Raw genomic sequence first — 22,062 nt, 5'->3', positions numbered from 1 at the left:
TTATTTTACTGTTATTGTACGCATAGCACATAGACAGGGTGACAGGTGCTAGGCGACCTTAAGTACCTTGCCCAATCGTCTTAATGATCTGTGTGCCTTAACAATGAGTGCACCGTGGCAGGCTATTCAACTGTGAAGGCATCACAGCTCAGCCCACTCCAACCCCACCCGCCCACCCCAAAGCCCACAAATACAATGGTCAGTTAATCGCAACAGGAACTAGAGTTTCCCATCCTGAAGGTGTCTCACTGAGGCAGGTTCTGTGGCCATTTTAGTCTGTCATGGGCTTCATTTGTGTCTGAGGTGGCGGCCAATCTACTCTCAGCATTCCATCAGTGCCTTCGTGAAACCATCCCTGAATGGGCCTGTGCCTGTGGCTCCTCCTCCAGTGCACATTCAAATGGGCTGATCTGCATTTTTGGATTTAATTTACGTCAGTAAAAGTATTGGGTTCTGCAGCCTTGATTTCACAGGAGCTGCCCAGGATTAGAGGATCTGGAGCAGCAGAGCAGTAGGATTGGGTGAGAGATGGGAAGAATTTTTTTTTACACAAGAGAATTATGATCTGGAATGCGCTGCGTGTGAGGTGGCAGAAGCAGATAGAGTGGTAACTTTCACGAAGGAATTGAAAAAATCTTAATAAAGGAACTCATTGCAAGGCTATGGGGAGGGAGACTAATCTGAGAGTTTTTTGCAGGCAGGTATGATGTCTTCACAACGCAATAGCCTGCAGATCTGGACAATGCCACGTGGAATCCATAATTTGTGCCTGCACAAACTAATGCCTAGAGGGAAGCAAGTGGGGGGAAAAAAAGCAACTTAAAAAAAAAAGTCAGCATTGAAACTGAGCCATTAGAGCTCGTTTTGTGACACGGTGTCCGCTGTGGCTCAGTGTGTAGAGAGCTCTAGCCTCAGAGTCAGGAGGGTTGTGTGTTCAAGTCCTGCTCTCGGAGTTGAGCACATAATCTACTATTACAGCCCTGAGGGAGTGCTACACAGTCAGAGGTGTCATCTTTCAGATGAGATGTTAAACCGAGGTCCTGTCTGCTTTCATGGGTGGGTGCCAAAAAGTCAACGGCGTTATTTGAACAAGAGCAGGGGAGTTCTCCCCGGTGTCCTGGTCAATATTTATTTCTCGAACAACATCATTGAAGCGGGTTATCTGGTCATTAGCACATTGCTGTTTGTGGAAGTTTGCTGTCCATAAATTGGCTGCCATGTTTCCTAAAGTGACGGCAGTGACTGCATTTCAAACGTACTTCATTGGTTGCAAAGTGCTTTGGGATGTCTTGAGGTTGCGAAAGGCACGATTTAAATTCTCCCTTCATTCCTTTCCCCTCTTGCTCCCACATTCCCGGCCTCCCAAAGCCAGTGTGGTGTTAGGATTGTGGGGGGAGGGGTGGGGGGGGGTGTTGGGGGGGGTGGTTGTGTTACCTGACTTGCAAACTACAGGAAGGCCTTCACCCCCAGGCTTGTAAACAGCAGCTCAGTGCAAGCTCTGAAAGTTTCACATGAAACCCTTGGAGCGTGAGATGAAGCAGCATCATTCATCAGGCCCAGCTGGCTTGTCACTGAGCTGGAGGAGTCCAGGATAACTCGGCAACAAGTCCAAACTCCATTGTGCAGTGCGAACTCTGTTCCGTGTCATGTGGCTCTGGAATTTGAAGTGATTGGACTAACGAGGTGGAGATTAATGAGTTTTACCTGGCCTTGTATTTGCCGTTCTGTCGAGCGTGCGTTATTTATAATTGCAGCTGCACCAGTTAACGAGTGTGTTGATAAAAGGATTCATCTCTCCCCTTGCCTATAGTGCCCAGTCGCCTTTGGCTGTGGTAAAGAGGCAGGGATGTCACCTTTCTCCCCACCCTGAGCAGCACATGAGGTTTTTGCATCCAGCACCTCGTTGGCTTTTAACTCTGTATCAGGAGGCCGGGCTGTAGTTGACGGGCTGTGATGGGCAGGGGGTAAAGGTAGGATTGAGGTGCCTCTCCACTCCTTTTTGATGCCAGTATCCCACTCGAAATCAACCCACTATTCAGAGACTGCAACTCCCCTCTCCATTCAGCAGAGTAATGAGGCGTTGTGCATCTGCCCGTGACTCAGCGATTAGCAGCCCCCTGCCTCTGAGTCAGAAGGTCGTGGTTTCAAGTCCAACTCCAGAGACCTGAACATAACATCTAGGCTGACATCAGCGGTTCAGTACTGAGGGAGTGCAGCATTGTCGGACGGGTCTTTCGGATGAGATTTTAAGCCAAGGCAGCCCCTGCTGTCAAGTGGAAGTAAAGGCTCCATGATGCTATTTTGAGGAAATGCAGAGGAGTTCTCCATGGTTGATATTTATCCCTCGGTCAACATTACTGAAACCAATTATTCTGGCGTTATTGCAATGCAGTTTGTGGGAGCTTGCTGTGTATAAATTGGCTGTCTTTTTTCTTGCATTACAATAGTGACTGCACTTCAATATACTTCAATGGCTGTAAAGAGATGGGGCATATGCTGAGGCTGTGAAATGGTGCTATATGAATAGAGGTCTTTCTTGAGTCTAAATCGCTGGTATTGGGAAATGTAGATCGCTGCTTTAGTGATCAACCGGTCGTCCTCTGCTCCACCCTCAGTGACCACTCATTCAGCCCAGATGCTCCAGCCCTCTGGGACTTCTTCCCTCAATTTCTTTGCCTTGTTATACACATTCCTTTATGGAAATGCCTCCAAAATCCATCCACGCCAACCCTGCTTTGACCTGTATTCCTGACTCTCTTCTTTTTTTTCCCTTCCTCTCTGTAAAGTGTTTTGCGATCTTATGTAGCTCATGTTAAATTTTGTTGGATTATGCACATGTGAAGTGCCTTGGGATGTCTTACTATGTTCAAGCCGCTATATAAGTGCAAGTTGTTGTTTCGAGTAAGCCTCCATTGGGCATGAAGGACACCATTTAGTTCTGGCCACAGGTGGACACGACCCTGATGATGTCCAAATGTGTACTTCATGTTGGTTGGCCTAGAAACATATAATAGTACAGGACACAAGAAGGCCATTTGGCCCATCGCGTACAGGTCGGCTCTTTCATATCCATCTCAGTGAGCATACGGTCCAAAGTTTCATCCAGATGTTGGCACCTTTGACAGTGCAGCACTCCTTCAGTACTGCACTGAGTGTGTCTTCCCAGATAGGCTCAAGTCTTTGGAGTGGGGCTTGAACTCGACCTTCTAGCCCTGAAGTGACAATGTTACAATTGAACCATATGACACCCATAGATGCAAGTGCTTTCTTTCAAGTGTGTGTGGGAATGGCGATCCTAGCTCAGATGTACAAAGGAAGGTGCAGCTTTCTATGCTGAGCCAGCTGATTGTCAACTCTGCTCTTCAAGAGGGAAAACACCTGAACAGACAGGTTTGCTCTCCTGGGTGCTATCCAGTGGCTTTTCTGGAAAGCCTCCTGTGTAGACTTTGTTTCAAGACATGATTGGGTTTGTCTGTGACGCCCCAGAGTAAAAAGCCTGCCGAAACACCCTGCTGTGGCGCTCTGTCTTGAGAGAGCGCTAAGAGCTCTAGCACCTGTAGCCCACCCGTGAATGGCACCAGGTGCCAGTCACCAATCACCTCAATGATCTAAATTGGCTCCTGGCCTGGTAATGCCTCAAACTTAAAATTCTCATTCTTGTTTTCAAATCCCTCCATGGCCTCATCCCTCCCTATCTCTAACCATCCTCCGGCCCTGCAACCACCCGAGATCTCTGCAATCCTCCAATTCTGCCAGTTTAAACAGCCCTTCACATCACCATTGGAAGCCATGACTTCAGCTGAGCCCTAAACACTGGACTTTCCTCACTAAACCTCTCCGCATCTACCTCTCCCCCCACTTACCTGTGTTCCATAAAACCTAGGCTTTAGATTTCAAAGGGGTAACTAACCCTTTGACCAAGCTTTTAGTCACCTGTCTTAATGTCACCTAACACCTCAGTGTCAAGTTTTGTTTGCTAAACACCCAGTGAAGGGATTTGGGATGTTTTACTATGCTTTCAAGAAAGGAGAAAAGAAAGACTTGTGCTTATAGTGCTTTTCATGACCACCGGATGTCTCGAAGAATTTTACAGCCAATGTTTTCTGAAGTGTAGTCACTGTTGTAATGTAGGAAAAGGCGCAATATAAATGTAAGTTGTTGTTGGAGATGGGGAGAAAATGTGGAGAGGAGGATATTAGATACATGTTTAAAGTTCCTGGTAGTATTATGGAAGATTTCCCTTTTAAATGTTTAAAATTGCATTGCACGGACAGTATAGGGTTAACAAATTCTGCCTTGTAAAGGCAGCACTGACATAAGTTACTGATTTTGCATTCTCTGGTGATCACTGAATGCAGCAATCCATCAGTGTAATTAGGTGCGATGCATTCTGCCTCTGATACTGTACTCCTGCTGCTGACGGAGGACAGACCAGTCTAGTTGATTGCAAACTTGCTGAGCCAGCATACAGAGAATTTAGCAAGGCATCCGATGCCATGGACAAACGACACTGGACTCCTGCACGGAGGAGATTAGAGCTGCTCAGTCATGTGATATTATGAGAGGTGAGTGGTGTGTAAATAGTGTCCTGTCCTTGTGTGTGTGTGTGTGTGTGTTTTTATCACCCCCAGCAACAAGTCCGATAATCCCCGTCACAAGAATGCACAGGTCTGTTGATTTGGTAATTACTTGGAGTGTGTGTGTGTGTGTGTGTATGTATGTGTGTATTTGTGTATTCCTGTGTCTCTGTATGTGTGTCTGTCTGTCTTTCTCTGTAGATTTGTTATGCCTCTCTCTATATGTGGGCTTGTCTGTGTGTGTGTGTCCCTGTGTGTGTCTCCGTCTGTGTCTCCGTGTAGAATGGAGTTTGTTTCCGGATGGCAAGAAGAGAGACCTCGGTTCTTAGTGGAAATGAAAGCTGCTTTTGTGGAAAGGGCCACTTGTTATAAAGTGAAGCAAGTCCTTGTGTCTCATTGTAGACTCCAGCCTCGAGTCTCTTTAATGGCCAGTCTGGTTTGTCTTGTTTGCAGTGAGAGAGAGAGAGAGAGGTTTAAAAAAAAAGTAGAAGTTTACTGTTGCTTCTCAGTGGTGGTTGGGGGAAGGGTTTGCAGGATCTAGTTCTGGTGCAGTTTAAATGCCACACTTTAAACTGGAATGTGAAGATCGACACACACATTCATTTAGCCTTCAAGTTATGGAGAGATGTCGAAGTGTTTTGGAAGTTGGGGAGAGAAAAAGTTTAAGGCATTCGCAGGATATCCATTTACTGAGCTATAGCTGGGCTTTCACAGGGACATGTTTAATGCACTCTTGGTCACGCCCCTACGTCTGGTGTTCAGGTTTTGCCAGATCCCCAACCGTTTGTAAGCATTTTTTTCCACAGCTGTTTAAAGAGACCATTCACCCGCAGGTTGCAAAAAAAGGCTTTGGTCTTCCCGATGTTACAGTACTTTTTCTATCTGTAAATAAGGGAGTGCATCGATGCAGCATTAAAGAGAGGCTCCCTGCCCTCAGGTGAAGTTTTGCAACAACCCTGTGCAACCTACCCCACTTCATCTCCAGTGCTCCTTCTGCAGGTTTCTGTGAAGCTGTGATGGTTGTTAAGGTAAATGATTTTTTTTGGTGTGTCTCGCGTGTGTTAACCTGCGCTAGGGTCTCGTTTTGATCGTGGCTTCGGTGTTTGGTTTTGGGGTGGAGTTGTCTGCTTATGTATTTTTTTTTTAAACTGCTGATTTGGAATTCTTGTTGAAAGCAGAAAATGATTCATGAAAACAAGTCTGGAAAGGTGCACACCTACCTTGGCAAGGTGGCAGGTATGCATCACATGAGAAGCTGGTGGGAGCTTTCAAACAATGTAGTTCGTTTCTTTGATATAAGAGACGGATTTAATAAGTGTGCTTCAAACTCACCTGAAACAACCTGATGTTGATATAGTTTTTAATATGAAACTGGCGTCCATTTCCGGAGGCACCTGAGGTAACAGGATTTACTCACGTCAAATAAAAACAGAAAATGCCGAAAACACTCAGCAGGCCAGGCAGCATCTGTGGAGAGAAACGAGAGTTAACGTTTCAGGTCAGCGATTCTTTATTAATTTCAACCTCTTTCCCTTTCTTCCCATTTCACGCAGGTTCCATGCAGGGTTGCCCCCCCCCATCCCCTCCAGTATATCACCCCAATTGTGAGGCCAAACATTCAGTCACAGAGGCCAGCGCAATCAAACCTCGTCTTGTTCTAACTTGAAGTTTCACATCAAGCAAGGTCACTGGATTGTGATTGGTTGGTGGATACTGACCACTCACTGGAACCATGGCTGATTTTCCCCCCCCCCCCGTCTCCTCCCCACCCACTCCATTCAGTGTAGCCCCCCTCCACTCTGTTGATTGAACGTGATTAACTAAGTGTTGTAAACATTGGCTTAAAATTAATAGAATTAAGGGGGTCATACATATAAGATGGTCATTGATAGAGAATTCAGGAGGAACTTCTTTACCCAGCGAATGGTTAGAATGTGGAACTCTCTACCGCATGGAGTGGTTGAGGTGAATAGCATAGATGCATTTAAGGGGAAGTTGGACAAACACGTAGGGGAGAAAGGAGCAGAAGGTTATGCTGACAGGGTGCGATTAAATTGGCTGGGAGGAGGTTTGCATGGAGCATAAACATTGGCATCGACCAGCTGGCCAAATGGCCTGGTTCTATGTTGCAAATTTTAATATAACCCTCATACGAGCATATTTTTTTTAAAAAATGAAGATTTGCATTTATATAGCGCCTTTCATGACCAGTGGATGTCACAAAGCACTTTATAACTAATGAAGTCCATTTGTTGTGTGGTCCCTGTTGTAATTTAGAAAACGTGGCTGCCAATTTGCACACAGCAAACGCCCACAAACAGCAATGTGGTAATGACCAGATAATCTGTTTTTTGGTGATGTTGGTTGAGGGATAAATATTGGCCAGGACACTGGTGAGAACTCCCCTGCACTTCTTCACCATAGTATCATGGGATCTTTACCTCCACCTGAGGGGGCAAAAGGGAGCTTTGCTTTGATGTTTCTGGCAGTGCTGCACTGGAGTGCTAGCCTAGATTTCAAGTTTTGGAGTGGGACTTGAACCCAAAACCTTCTGACTCAGAAGCAAAGGGGGCGGCCAACTGAGCCGCAACTGACACTGACTCCAAGGGGAGGTTATTGCTTTGACGGTAGCTAATTGCCAAATCTGTTTGTGAATTAAACAAAATCAGCAATATATCTGTGCATTGTTATTGTACAAAGAATAATGGAATTGGCAAATTAATACTGCAGGCGTTCAGGTGACAGCATGAATCATGAGATACAGCCTTGAGGAAGCAATCGGCTAAAATGAGATCCCACATATGAAATCACTCAGGGTAGCTGGCATTTCCCTAATTCTGTTAACGCTGTGAAGCGAATGTGGATGATTTTATTTAATCTGTCTGGCTGGCAGTCCTGGATAGTTTATATAGAGAATGGAGCTACGTTATTGAGTGGAACTATTTGTGACTCATGACATAATCCGCTGCGTTTATTTATTGGCAATTGTTTTTTGGTTGCCAGGGGAGAATGATGTCCTTGATTTACAATGTCATCACTGCCCCCCGGTCCCCTGCACGCACCCCACCCCCCTCCAATCCTCCACCCTAACCCTGCCCAATGTCTCATTGATAGACCAGGGACTTTGCTAGTGGGTTTGAGTTGGGTGGAGGTGCCCGTATTGGCTCAGTTGGTAGCAATTTCACTCTGGAGTCTTGAGCCCGTAATCTAGGTCGACACTCAGTGCATTACTGGAAGAATACAGCGCTGTGTCAGGGGCTGCCTTTCGATTATGACCTCACGCACCCCCTTAGTGGGATGTAAAAAAAATCCCACAGCACTAATCGAAGAAGAGCAGGGGTGTTCTCCCTGGTGTCCTGGTCAATGTTCATCCCTCAACCAACATCACTAAAAACAGATGATCTGGTCATTATCACATTGCTGTTTGTGAGACCTTGCTGTGTGCAAATTGGCTGCCACGTTTCCTCCATTAAAGAGGTGATTACAAGTCTTATATTGATTGTAAAGTATTTGGGATTTTCTGAGGTTGTATAGGGCCCTGTATAAATGCAAGTCTGTCTTTCTTTAATGTGGTTCTTACCAACCCAATGGTAATTTATCTTTGTCCTTTCTTTTCTGTTCCAGTCTTTGATTGTATTCAGTTCTTGGGAAGTGGAGGAGACCAACAAAGCCACATTTATTACCCTTCACTAGTTGCCCCTGAGAAGGTGGGGTCATTCCTTGGAGCAATTTATTTTTACAACTGGGTGGCTTGCTACACCACTTGGTGTCAGAGGGCATTAAGGGTCAACCACAGTAGCCAGGGACTAGTCACACATAGGCCAGACTGATTCAAAACTCTGCTGCCCCTATCCTAACTCAAACCAAGTCCCATTCACCCATCACTCCTGTGCTCACAGAATCCCCATCTGACAAAGCCTCAATTTTAAATTTTTCATCCTTGTGTTCAGATCCCTCCCTGCCCCCTCCATATCTCTGTAACCTCCTACACCATTACAATACTTCACAATCCCTGTTCCCCTGCAATCCGAGCCACTTCCATATTCCCAATTTACATCACTCCACCATTTGCAGCATGCCTTCAGCTGCCTAGACTCTAAGCTCTGGAATTTCCTCCCTAAAATTCTCCACCTCTCTATCTCTCCCATCTCCTTTAAGATGCTCCTTAAACCCTATGCCTGGCCAAACGTTCGGTCTTTGTCGTCTTGTGTGGCTTGATGTCAAATGCTGTTTGAGAACACACCTGTGAAGGGCATTGGGGCGTTTTTATTTAGCTTTAAAGGTGATATATAAATGCATATTGTTATTATATCTATATAACTAAATCAAATACCATGATGTTTTGATTCACCATTTTAGACTGAACAAGTTAACCTGGTAAGATATTCAGATAGTGTGGTGGAGAACTATAATGTGTGATGTTATATTCAGCTGTACCACCACGAAAGTTTCATGTCCATTCTGACGTAGAGGATCTCAACTAAGGCGGGGGGAGGTGGAAACATAGCCAGGGTCCCTGGCCCTAATCAATATCCAGCCCACCATTATTGGGCACCTCTTGGATGGGGTCATTATGAGTTTTGGCTCCGTCTCCTCCAGGCTGCAGCAGCTAACACCAGAGATGAATCCTCAGGCCTATAGGCTCATCAGGTCTGATGGATTTAATCGCTGAACACTGTCTCTTTGACGGTCTACTTGATGCCTAGCTGGATCTAATCCAGTTCTCATGTTTCTTGCTTAAGCAGGAGGTGTCCTAAAGCCTAGGGATGGGGCGGGGCCAATCTTCTGCTACACCTGACTTCTATTGAGTTCTCTTCAGCCCAGGTGAAGGGTGCGTTTAAAATTATACAATAAATGCAATGGCTTAAACGAAGATATGACAGAACAATCCAATGAGAGACATCAGCACAGGAGGATGTGAGGTTCAAGATTGTGAAGGTCAAGTTTAGGACAGATGTCAGGAAGCATTTCTTTACACAGCGGTGAACAGCTGGTCTGGGTTTTCAGGAAGGGTGGTTGAAGGTGGGACACGGGACTCGTTCCAGAAACAATTAGGTGGAGTAGGGTTGGCATTCCGCAAGGATGGAAAAGGCTTTCTTCACCTGAATCTAAGTGGCGGTGTAGGTTTGAACGTGTGCCTTTGTTGCACAAGGCCTTGCTTCCCTGGTTAGAGCCTCTTAAATGTTGTGTGTGAGTGTGAACGTATTCAGCAGCTTGTCAGTGCTGGGCTGATGGATTTGGGCAGCTTCTGGGGTAGTGCGTGCAGGCTGTGTTTACAGGAGACCCCCTCCTAGCTCCTTTTCTCAGTTTGCACTGAATAGGGAGCAGATTCAAGTCTGAAGCAGTAAACCTTGTGTAAACAGTAGGAAAAACAGTTCTGCTTTCACTGTAGCTATCTTATAGCCCTATCTCTGTAACCTCTTCCAGCCCTATGTTCCTGCGAGATCTCTGCTCCTCAAGCTCTGGCCTCTTGTGCATGTCTGATTTTCATCGCTCTGCCATTCTAACTGCCTCGATCCTAAGCTCTGGGATTTCCCCTCTAAACCTCTCCGCCCCTCTCTCTCCTCCTTTTAAGATGTTTCTTATAACCTGCCTCTGCCATCTGTCCTCACATCCCCTTATGTAACTCGCTGTCACGTTTTGTTTAATAATGCTCCAAGTGCCTTGGGACATTTTACCTGTGTTAAAAGTGCAATGTAAAAGCAAGTTGTTGTGTATTGCTAGTCTTGCAATAACGCCCCTATTAGTCGTTGCAATACCTTGGTGGACAATTCGAAACCGGATTTCACAGGTCGAATTTCAGAACTGATTAACTCTGGGTCCATTAGCAAAAAGGGAGCGTAACATGCCAGAGGTGTTTTGAAGTCTTTCCTCTTGGTCCCCTGCCATCTACAGCAGTGTGAACACACTGTCGTGCAAGGTATCCTTTTGTTTGTTTTGCGCTGCTCAAAGTGACATCCGGCTAAATTTGTGAAGCGTCAACATTTCTAACAGTTGTCGCTGGCTGCACTCTGTTAGGCCACGTAAAAGGAAAATGAAATCCAGCACCTGTAAAACGGGGGATGGGCGAGGAGGGGGGCGGAGCTTTGAGCGCGGCGATACATCGCCATGGCCCAATAGTTTATCAACACCTTCGGCTTTCGGCATCGTGAGGCTGCCCTCGGTGCACTGCGCCGTTTAGGTGGTCCCGGTTGAGTGCGAGCTTGTTGCTTCTCTTATCGTGTCTTGTGTGGTAGTGCGGGCGGTTCCAGCCCCTGCAACAAGGAGCTTGCTGAGCCCTGGAGACAGTGCAAACAAAAACAGCAAAGTTAATTCTTTCCCCCTCCCCACCCCCCTCAGTGTCACAGGCAGGCTCGTGAAGAACAGTCTGTTAAGTACGTGCTGTTCAGCCTTGAAAGGAGACATCTTGGCGGGGCAGTGTGGAAATGCATAAGAGCATTTGATTAGTCTGAGGGGGAGGCGGTATTGTCACTAGTTTGGTAATCCCGAGACCCAGGGTAATGGTCTTGGGGACCTGGGTTCAAATCCCACCATGGCAGATGGTACAACTTTTAATTAAATAAAAATCTGGAATTAAAAGCCTGGTGATGACCAGGAAACCATTGTCGATTGTTTTAAAAACCCATCTGGTTCACTAATGTCCTCCAGGGGGAAGGAAATCTGCTGCCCTTACCTGGTCTGGCCTACATGTGACTCCAGACCCACACCAATGTGGTTAACTGTTAAATGCAATGGGATGGGCAATAAATGCTGGCCTAGCCAGCGATGCCCACATCCCAAGAACAAATAAATTTTTTAAAAATTACACAAGGCTAACCTGCTGATCTATATTTTGGGAAACACCAGGGAGGTTGGGATAGGAAGGTACAGGCTAAGTTTAGGATTCGACAAGTAGTATTTCATTAATAGAGGGAGATGAACACCTGGGATTGACTTGGGGGTGTGCAGAACAAGGGGACACAGTCTAAAAAATTAGAACTAGACCATCAATGGTGATGTCGAGAAGTACTTTGACATGCAAGGGTTTGTGGAAATTTGCAGCTCATTTCCCCTAAAAGCTATTGAGGCTTGGGGTCATCTGAAAATCTCAGAACTGAGATTGATAGGCTTTCTTTGGGTTTTTAAGGGTTACAGAACCATGGCAGGTAGATGAAATCAGCCAAGATCTAATTGAATGGCGGAACAGGCTTGAGAGGCTGTTTGAGTGGCCTATTAGGTTCCTGTGCCAGGAAAGGTGAGAGGTCGGGAAGTTTTATGATGAATGGATGCTGTAATGGGAACACAGTCGAGTTGCTGGTAACTAATCGGACTTGAGCTGATGGGTCTTTTGCATCCAGATTAGGCATCACGCTAATTGATCTGATCACTGTTCTGCTGTTTCAGGTTGTTGCTTATACCTTCACTGAGGCCTGGTTGTTCTGGATGGAGCACTGTGTGCTGCTGTGATGCATTTACACCCTTATCTAGCCTGACTTCCATACCGGAAGATTTTGCGAAGAAGGGTGCACAATTGCACCCGCGCCCGGTTCCCTCATGCTCGCATAAGATAAAAGCAAAATAATGCGGATGCTGGAAATCTAGAACAAAAACAAAAATACCTGGAACTCAGCAGGTCTGACAGCATCTGCGGAGAGGGATACAGTTGACGTTTCGAGTCCGAATGACCCTTCATCAGAACTAAGACATTTATAAATGAGATGAAATATAAGCTGGTAGAAGTGGGTGGAACAGGAGAGCTCAATAGGGGGCCAGTGATAGGTGGAGGCCAAGAAGAGACTGCCAAAGATGTCATAGACATCAACACCCCTTTGTCCTTTGGTCTATGACGTCTTTGGCAGTCTCTTCTTGGCCTCCACCTATCACTGGCCCCCTATCGAGCTCTCCTGTCCCACCCACTGCTACCAGCTCATATTTCATCTCATTTCTATATGCCTTAGTTCTCATACGGACTCGAAACGTCAACTGTATCCCTCTCCGCAGATGCTGTCAGACCTGCTGAGTTTTTCCAGGTATTTTTGTTTTTGTTCCCTCATGCTCATGTTTACTGCTGTGCACGGGTAGGTGCGGGAGATTCTGTCATAGAGCCAGTTTGCAAGGAGAGTCAGCAGCAGGGGTTAGGTTATAGTACCGGGATCGTAAATACCTCATTAACTTTCCACTGATGTCAGCTTAGAGGCACCTGAGAGTGTTGTGTTTTTTCCAACAGTTCCAGTGTGAGACACATGCACTGGGACTTGGCATGATTGGCCAATGCCTTCATGTCTCAGCTGTGGCTCAGTGGGTAGCTCTCATGCCTGTGAGTCCGAAGGCTTTTGGATTCCAGTCCCACCCCAAAGCACAAAATCCAGACTGACGCTTCTGGTACCAGTAACCGAGGGAGTGCTGCACTGTTGGAGGTTAGCTTTTAGAAGAGACCTTAAACAAAGCCCATCTTGGGTATAGACTAAGGTTTCATGGCTTTGCGGCTGCCATCACAGTCAAAGCACTTAAAGAATGACCACTTAAAAGGACAGTTTGTTGGATGAGGCAGAAATTTCAAGAAAAAGTAGGAGAAATCTTCGAGGGAAGCAAAAACTGATTGTGTGTGACGGAGCTGAGAGGGTTAATGGAATTTGTTGTACAGGATAATGTAGTGCAGCTGTCTGATTCTTTAAAAGATTTCAGCGGGTTTAAGTTCACCATGATGTAAAAGCAACATAACCAGTTCCACTGCTTTTTGACCAAATAGACACTCCTGTGTGTCCCCTTTTTATACTGTAAATCATGATCAACAGCAGCAACCACCTACATTCACACAGCACTTTTCAATGTAGTAGAAATATCCACTTCTTAGGAGTGTTATTAGGCAAAATTAAAATGTTGGTCAGAGGTGGGCTTTTGAAGGAGGAGAGAGCAGAAGAGAGATGAGGAAGTTTAGGAAGGAAACTCTGGAGTTTCAGGCCTGGGCAGCTGAAGGCACGGCTACCAGTGGTGGTTCCTGTTACCATTTGGCTTCCCCACCCCAGAAGAATCCTTGCTGACCGACACTAGCTCAGATTTCCCCCAACACACCAGATTTAAAATTTATGTTCTTGCATACAATTCCTTCCACCCCACTGAATCCCTGCACCTTCTTCCACCTTGCAACCCCTCCCATACCCTCGATTCATACCCTGACCTTCTGTGCATCTCTCTTTCTTCCGATCTGACATTGAGGCAGAACCTTCAGCTGTTTTAAACTGTTCTCCTCTGGAACTTCCTGAACAAAAAAAAAGAAAATCCCTCCGATTTCTCTCCCCAGACTTTAAAAAGCTTTGGTAAAATCTATCTCTTCGACCAAGCCTTCAGTGGTCTCTCTTAACTCCCCATAGAAGTCTTGGCACCTATGCCTTTTCTCATCTTGCGAAGGACCGTTGGATTATTTTTCTCTGCTATGTAACTTATTCCTCAACTCAAGCCTTGCCCCCACATCTAGCTGAATTCTGTGTTAACTTAAAGGTGGCAGAATCCTTCAGTATGTTAATATTCCCATTATGTAACTCAGCTACTTCTCATGGAGGTGACTCAGTTTGGCAACACAATAGCATTTACTCAGCCAGTGTTGTGCACAGTAGGTCCCACAAATAGCAATGAAATGAGTGACCACTTGTGTGTCAGTAATGTTAGTTGACAGAAAGCCTTGCATTTACATTGCACTTTTCACAACCACCAAATATCCTAAAGCACTTTACAGCCAATGAATTGCTTTTGAAGTATAGTCACTGTTGTAATGTCGAAAACCTGGCAGCCAATTTGCTTGGAGCAGATTTAAATGATGGGCTGATGTTTAGGACATTGATATAAAGAAGGGAAGGGGTTACATTTCTCTGGCACCATTCATACTCTCGGGAGCCCCCGGAGTGATTTTCAGCCAATGAATTATTTCTTGAAGTGTAGTCACTGATGTAATGTCGGGAACACAGCAGTTAATTTACACACAGCAAGCCGCCACAAACAGCATTGATATAATGATCAGATAATTTGCTTTAGTGATGTTGATTGAGGGATGAATATTGGCCAGGACATCGGGGGATAACGTTCATACTCTTCTTCGAAAACGTGCCACGGGATCTTTCGCATCCACCCGAGCAGGCAGCTGGGGCCTCAGTTTAACATCTCATCTGAAAGATGGCATCCCCAACTGTGCAGCACTCCCTCAGCCCTGCACTGGAATGGGCCTTGAACCTGGAACCTTGTGTCTCAGAAACGAGATTGCTACAAATTGGGCCGTGGCTGACACCAATAAGGAAACTGGAGGGACTCCCTTACTCTTCAGCCAGCACCATAGATACCATTATGTCCAACTGAATAGGTGGATAAAGACTTTGTTTAAGGGCTCACCTCTCCTAATGTCTCCTTTGATTCAGTGTCAATCTGTGTCTGACTACTCTCTTGTGAAGCACCTTGGAACATTAACGTGATTGGCTCATGTTTGACTCTCACCGCTGGCACTGCTGTAGGACTGCAGCTGGCACTCGAGTGTGGTACTGAGGGAAAGCTGTGTTTTCAGAGGCGCCCTCAAGATTATGGAAGGTGGAAGGTGGGAGGCCACTTTCTGGATGTGGTTGAGCTGTCCAGACCAAGAAAGCCTTGGGCTCAACCTTAATTTGTGACTGAGTTAACTGATCTAAGCTGGTGATGGTGGTGTGGCAGGTGGTGAGGGACGCTGTAATTGACCTCAGTGCCTCTTAGCTCTGGCAGAGGAAGATCTGCCAATTTTTCATTTGGGTTTGCCACTCACAAGTATCAATGAAGTACTGGGGAGAGTGCCGCCACTTCTTCTTGTGTTTTAGTTGGGGGTTTGATTAGAGTTCTTATCTGAAAGCCAGCACCTCCAACAGTGCAGCGCCTCCAACAGTGCAGCGCCTCCAACAGTGCAGCGCCTCCAACAGTGCAGCGCCTCCAACAGTGCAGCGCCTCCAACAGTGCAGCACCTCCTTGTGTCAACCTGGATTTTGTACTCCAGTTTCAAGTGGGATTGAACCCACAACCTTCAGACTCGGGCGAGAGAGTGGTACCTACTGAGCCATGGCAAACACTGTCAGTTACTCACCATGAGGAAGAATGAATAAGTGGGTAGTGAGTAATCAAATGCATTTGAAACTCAAAACTGGAGCACCGTTATGATTTTACCTGAAGCCTGCATAATTTATCTAATTTATTGCAGATAAAGGTAAGGATAACCTGTAACAAATGTTCCTAAAATACCTGTCCATTCAATCAGGTCAGTTGTAGGCCAGTCTTTGTTCTGCTGTCAGTGACCTCAGTAAGGAATCAAACTCAAACTGCTGCAGCTGCTTATGGGGTCGAGTTTCACTGGCTCTGGCTGGAGGAATCTTGGTTTTTGGGAGTTCACATGAGGCCACGTCTACCAGGCTTAAATCCAGAGAGTTGGCAGCGTTCTAACCCAGAGCGTGGTTAGAATGCAGAACTGGTGGCTACAAGGAGTAGTTGAGGGGAAGGTAGATTAAAACATGAGGGAGAAAGGGATAGAAGGTTATGTTGATGGGGTGAGATGAAGAGGAGTGGAAGCATGAGCACTGGTATAGGTTTTCTGGGCTAAATAGCCTGTTTCTGCTGTAAATTCGATGTAACCCACTGAACTACTACTTCTTTCCGTTCCCCTGCTTCTTGCCTGTTGTGCCTAGACTGTGGTCTTCTGCACTTATTTCCTCATGTCTCATTTTGTGGTAACATCACCCTCAACCATTTCTAGTAATTACAGACGTCATTATTACCACTTCCCTAAAGCTTCTCAATAACCGAGCATGCTGGCAAATGCCCTTTCTTTGTAATTGCCTGGTGTGTCTGCGAATCTTGTGGTTACAGCAGTCTTCCTTTCTCTCTTTCAATTCCCCCCATCTGAGCCGAATTAGCTGATGCCAGCAGGGCAGGTGGAGACACCACAGATTGACTCACGGTAATGAAGGCTATAATTCCCGATCCTGACCACTGTAGATGGATGTGGGATGAGGCTCGATAAAGGGGAAAAGAACTTGCATTTATATAGCGCCTTTGTGCAGCCACCCAGACATCCCAAAGCACTTTACAGCCAAATATATATTTGTTGAAGGCAAAATACTGCAGACGCTGGAAATCTGAAACAAAAACAAAAAATGCTGGAAAAACTCAGCAGGTCTGACAGCATCTGTGGAGAGAAAGACAGAGTTAACGTTTCGAGTCCGTATGACTCTTCTTCAGAGCTGAAGTGTTATATATTTGTTGAAGTTTGGTCACTGTTGTAATGTAGGAAACGGGCGGTCAGTTTACCCACAGCAAGCTCCCATGAACAGCAATGTGATGCTCTGCCTGTTTTGTTGTTATGTTGATTGAGGAATAGATATTGACCAGGACACCAGGGGTAACACCCCTGCTTCTCTTCAAAATAGTGCCATGGGATCTTTCACACCCACCAGAGTGGGCAGACAGGGCCTTGGTTTAACACCCCATCCAAAAGATGGCACTCCCAACAGTTCAGCACTGGAGTGTCAGCTGAGATTTTCCTGTTGAAGTCCTGGAGCGGGACTTGAACCCACAGCCTACCGAATTGGAGGTGAGAATGTTACCCACTGAGCCACGGTTCACAGAGGGATCGCCTCGGTCAAGGTTCACAGGCGAATAGTAGATAGTGGAGGAGATAGAGTGACCTGCCAGCCAGTCACCTGTGGCAGGTATTTGGCTACACTTCATGGGGTCAGTAGCAGCTTCTTATTGGGGCGCATGTGGCCCTTGGCGACATGAATGGTTCTGTAGATGAGTAATCTGAGCAAGCGCAAGGGTTCGAGTGTCACCACTTGGCTGTGGTTGAGACTTTGTTTGAACTTGATATCTGCTATTGAATGTTGAACTTGGCAAGCCTCACTCAACTATCACGTGCTCAGTGTGAATAATGTGATACTTGCTGTTTCAAATTTTTCTGATTCTTAGGCGCGTGCGCAGTTGACACACGTGTTACCAAATTGCTGGCCCATTTTCTTGGTTGCTGAAAAGCATACTTCAGAAAAGTTTACTAGAAAAATATCTGCACAGGCGACCCTGTGAGCAGTCCTCAAGAGATTGCTGCAGTGTGTGTCACAGAGTATGCTACGAATTGGAACGTAAGTCTTCCACTTTCACCAGGCAGTATGGTGAGAAATCAGTGCCAGGCATGGCTTAGTGGGCAGCACTCTTAGTCAGAAAGTCTTGGATACAAGCCCCACTCCAGAGACTTGGACCCATAATCCTGCCTGGCACTCCCAGTGCAGCTACTGAGGGTGCCAGATGAAACATTAAACTGAGGCATCATCTGCCCCCTCGAGTGGATGTAAGTCAGTAGACAAGCCTGCCCCAGGGTCCTGGCCAATATTTATCCCCCAAACTGGCATCACTACAACAAATTCTCTGGTCATTTATCACATTGTAGTCTGTGGGAGCTTGCTGTGCTCAAATTGGCTGCTGTGTTTCCTACATGACAACAGTGACCACATTTCAAAAAGTACTTCATTGGCTGTAAAGTGCTTTGGGACATTCCGAGGTCATGAAAGATGCTACTTAAATACAAATCTTACCTTGGCCTCCACAACATTGTGGCAGGGGGGGTGGTGGGGGGTGGGGGGGCGGTGGGGGGTGGGGGGGCGGTGGAGAGTGGGGGGGCAGCGGATGCCGGGGTGGGAAGGGGGGCAGCATTCAGTGTTTGTCTGGTGGGGGAGGGGGGAACGGGACTGGTGTCAGTGTTTGGCAGGGGAGATGGGTAGGGTTGGTGTTTGCCTGGCAGGAGCTGGAGGAGGTTTCCATGGTTAGTGTTTTCCTAATGGGGGTACAGGCAAAGGTTTGGTTTGCGCTCTATGTGAATAGACAAATCTATTACTGGAGCCACTTGGGGCTTTGTGCAATGGCACAGAACACATGGGCCTATTGCCACCACTGCTCACAGAGGAGTTGGAAAGAAGCTTGCGGCTCCCGAGCTGCAATTGAGACACACCTTTGATCTCACCCTAACCATTAACTTGCCTCTTTTCTGTTAAGCTGCTGACAGATCAGCTGCTAATTTTCAGAAATTGCTGGACTATTTTTTTTAAACAAAATCTCCTGCCTTTTGCTCGGCCCATGTTGGCCAGGGGTTTCCAGCGAGTAAAAATGACTGGACTGAGCTTTCGTTTGCCAAGAATACTGGGGAGTCACAACCAATAAATTCCAGTCAAATGATGAATGTGCATTTTTGGATACAGTTTATGAGTAATTTGAAACATGACATATTAAGTGTAGCAAGCTTGATAAGATCAGGTAGCTTTAGACCAATGGATACATAGAAATAAATACAATTAAAAGAAAGACTTGCATTTATATAGCACCACTGGGCATCTTAAAGCCAATAAAGTACTTTTTGAAGTGCAGTCACGGTTATAACGTAGGAAATGCAGCAGCCAATTTGCACACAGCAAGCTCCCACAAACAGCAATAGGATAGTGACCAGAAAAACCATTTTAGTTCGGTTGATTGAGGAATAAATATTGACCAGTACACTGGGGACAACTCCCCTGCTTTTCAAAATAGTGCCATGGGAATTTACACATCCACCCAAGAGGGAAGATGGGGCCTCGATTTAACGTCTCATCAAAGCTTAGCACCTCTGACAGTGCAGCTCCCCCTCAGCACTGCGTTGGACTGTCAGTCTTGATTTTTGTGCTCAAGTCCTGGAGTGGGTCTTGAACCCACAACCAGTATTTTCTGACTCGCAGGCGAGAATGCTACCAAGTGAGCTCTGGCTGATGATTAACAGCGCAAAAGCAGATCATTCAGCCCAAGTGGTCTACGCTGTTCTTTACACTTCACAGGAGCCTCTTTCCACCCTTCTTCATTACACCCTGTCAACCTGCCCTGCTAGCCTTTTCTCTGTCATGTACTTATTTTTCTTCATTTTAAATGCATTTATACTATTAGCCTCAAACAGTCCATTTTCCAGTGAGCCCTGTATTCTAAACACCCTCTGTGTAAAGTATTCCCCAAAGCTCTCCTCTGAGGTTCTTCTTGCCATACGTCTCGGTCTCTTGTGGATTAATTGATAAGTAATTGATTGCTATGATTTTTTTAAAAATTCGTCTATGGGAGGTGAGCGTCACTGGCCAGGCCAGCATTTATTGCCCATCCCTAATTGCCCCTTGTTCAGAGAGCATTTATGAGTCAGCCACAACGCTGTGGATCTGGAGTCACATGTAGGCCAGACTAGGTAAGAACGGCAGATTTCCTTCCTGAATGGACACTAGTGAACCAGATGGGGTTTTTACAACAATCGGCAATGGTTTTGTGGTCATCATCAGACTTTTAATTCCAGATTTTAAAAAAAACACTCCATTACCCTGCTCCATGGTAGAACGTGAACTATTCTCATCTTGCAATTCATATGACCCTCTGAAATCTTAATGTGGAAGTGTTCAGTAAATGTGGCCATTAACGTGAGAAAATCAATAATTCATATTTAAGTGAGCTTCCAAATGCTTTATCTCCAGAAGGTTTCAACTTCCTTTATTGCGTTGAATTTCCACCCTCCCCTCCAGTCACTGCTGACTCTTACTCTTGTGAATGATGTGACTGCATCGGCAGTGGCTCCAGTGAGCATCAGTTCTACAAGGCGAAGCCTACAGTGAGTGCCAGTGGGCTGTTTGACTAGGGAGAGCTTCACAGCTAGGTCAGATCCTGTCCTCGTGCATACAGGCGCTTTCCAGCAAGGGCTCACTGGAACAGCAAGCGGGACTGGCAATTCAGGCCAGTTTCCCACTTCCTCCGAGCTCTCAAACTATAGCCTTGTCAGCAAATTATCCCTCACCACCTACTTTCTGTTGCCTTAAACTTTCTTGGAAAGTTAGAAGTGACAAAATTGTTCCACGTGTTGGTTTTTTTTTTCTCCCTGGCTAGGTCTTTTTTATTCTTTCAGGGGGTATGTGCATCGCTCGCTGGGCCAGCGTTTGCCACTGTTTGAACCCAGACATGATTTCACTGCATTTCCCCAAATTGGAGAAATAAAATGGAAACCATAGAAGTTTACAGCACTGAAGGAGGCCATTTGGCCGATCATGTTTCTCCTAGCTCCAATTCCTATCTATTCCCACTGGCCTGCTGCCTCCCATGGCCATGCATTCCACCCTTTTAACAACTCAGCTCTCAGTATACTCTGTGAGAATTATAAATTGATAACCCCCTCAGTCCTGAGCCTCCAACCTTTGTCTTGCCCTAGTTCCCTGGTCAACACCCTTCATAACTGCAAAGCCCTATTAAGTTTACCCTTAGACTTTTCTGCTCCAGGGTAAATACTCTCAATATTGCACATCCTTCCTCCTAACCATAGTTACCATCCCTGGAACAAAAACAAAAATTGCTGGAAAAACTCAGCAGGTCTGACAGCATCTGTGGAGAGGAAGACAGAGTTAACGTTTCGAGTCAGTATGACTCTTCATCAGAACTAAAGAGGAAAATGACTTCTGATGAAGAGTCATGTGGACTTGAAATAGCAATGTGATAATGACATTGAGGGATAAATATTGGCCAGGACCCTGGGGATACTCTTTTGCAAAATAGCACCATGTCTCACTGAGATGGCATGTGGGGTCTCGAATGGCCATCTTATCTGAAAGACGGCACCTCTGACAGTGCAGCACTCCTTCAGTACTTCGGTGGGAGCGTCAGCCAGGATTTCTGTGCTCGAGTTTCTGGAGTGAGCCTTGAAGTCACAGCCTTCTGACTTACAGGCGAGCGTGCTACCAACTGAGCCACGGTTGACCCTACCCAGTATGTTGTATCAATTCATCGTTATTTATTCTCTTATACTGTGTGCCCCTATTCATTATATACCAAATGTCATCGGTGGTTGTTTTAGCGAAGCTTTATCATACTTCCAAGGGAATGAACTCCTTTTATTCCATCCACTTCTCATGATTCAGTGAGTGTGTACAGATTCAAATGTGTTCAGTGTTCATCCCCTGGGCTCTGCTAAGTTAGCTGATGGCAGTCAGGGTAGCAGTAAGTGGGCTACAGTTGGCCTCAGTGTTTAGAGAGAGAAAAGAGGTAAATGGTCCAAGTTTCCACACCTGATGATGGCCCACGGGCCCCCTTGCTGGAAAACGCCCATGCGAGTGGGGGGAAATCTGGATCAGGCTCAGCTGCGATGCCCTTGAGGTCACACAGTCTGCCCACACGAACCATCCAAGTTTGATTAATGATTATGAATAACATTCCCTTGTGTAAGTTACCAGGGTGCATCTGATGCCAGTGATTATATACCATTAAGAATCGAGGTCTTCACAGGAAAAGTAAATTAGTTATGTAAAAAAAAATTGCCTGTTTCTATCACCCCTGTGCTCGCTGATCTACATTAGTTCTCAGTCCAGAGGCCACTCGAGTTTAAAATATTCATCCTGTGCTCAAATCCTTCCATAGCCTCACTCCTCCCTATCTCTGTATCCTCCTCCTGCCCTACAATCTTCTGAGCTCTGAG

At 46.0% G+C, this 22,062-nt stretch overlaps 1 protein-coding gene across 8 annotated transcripts in view; it reads left to right on the top strand.

The window, feature by feature from the left end:
• The window catches only part of LOC144667862 (protein AF-10-like), a 155,869-nt gene that overhangs the window by 59,760 nt on the left and 74,047 nt on the right, over positions 1–22,062 (top strand). Inside the window, exon 1 of one of the 8 annotated variants that reach the window (XM_078529419.1) lies at positions 5,756–5,813. The exons of the other annotated variants lie outside the window; for them this stretch is intronic. Coding sequence (XP_078385545.1) covers positions 5,766–5,813 — 48 coding nt within the window. The 5' untranslated portion in view covers positions 5,756–5,765. Of the gene's footprint in view, positions 1–5,755; positions 5,814–22,062 lie in introns of those variants that run through there. 8 annotated transcript variants of the gene reach the window in all.

Source organism: Cetorhinus maximus, chromosome 25 (assembly GCF_964194155.1).
Source record: "Cetorhinus maximus chromosome 25, sCetMax3.hap1.1, whole genome shotgun sequence".
In the NCBI taxonomy this organism is placed as follows: Eukaryota; Metazoa; Chordata; class Chondrichthyes; order Lamniformes; family Cetorhinidae; genus Cetorhinus; species Cetorhinus maximus.
The sequence above is the reverse complement of the archived record's forward strand: the minus strand, read 5'-3'. Positions and strand labels throughout refer to the sequence as shown.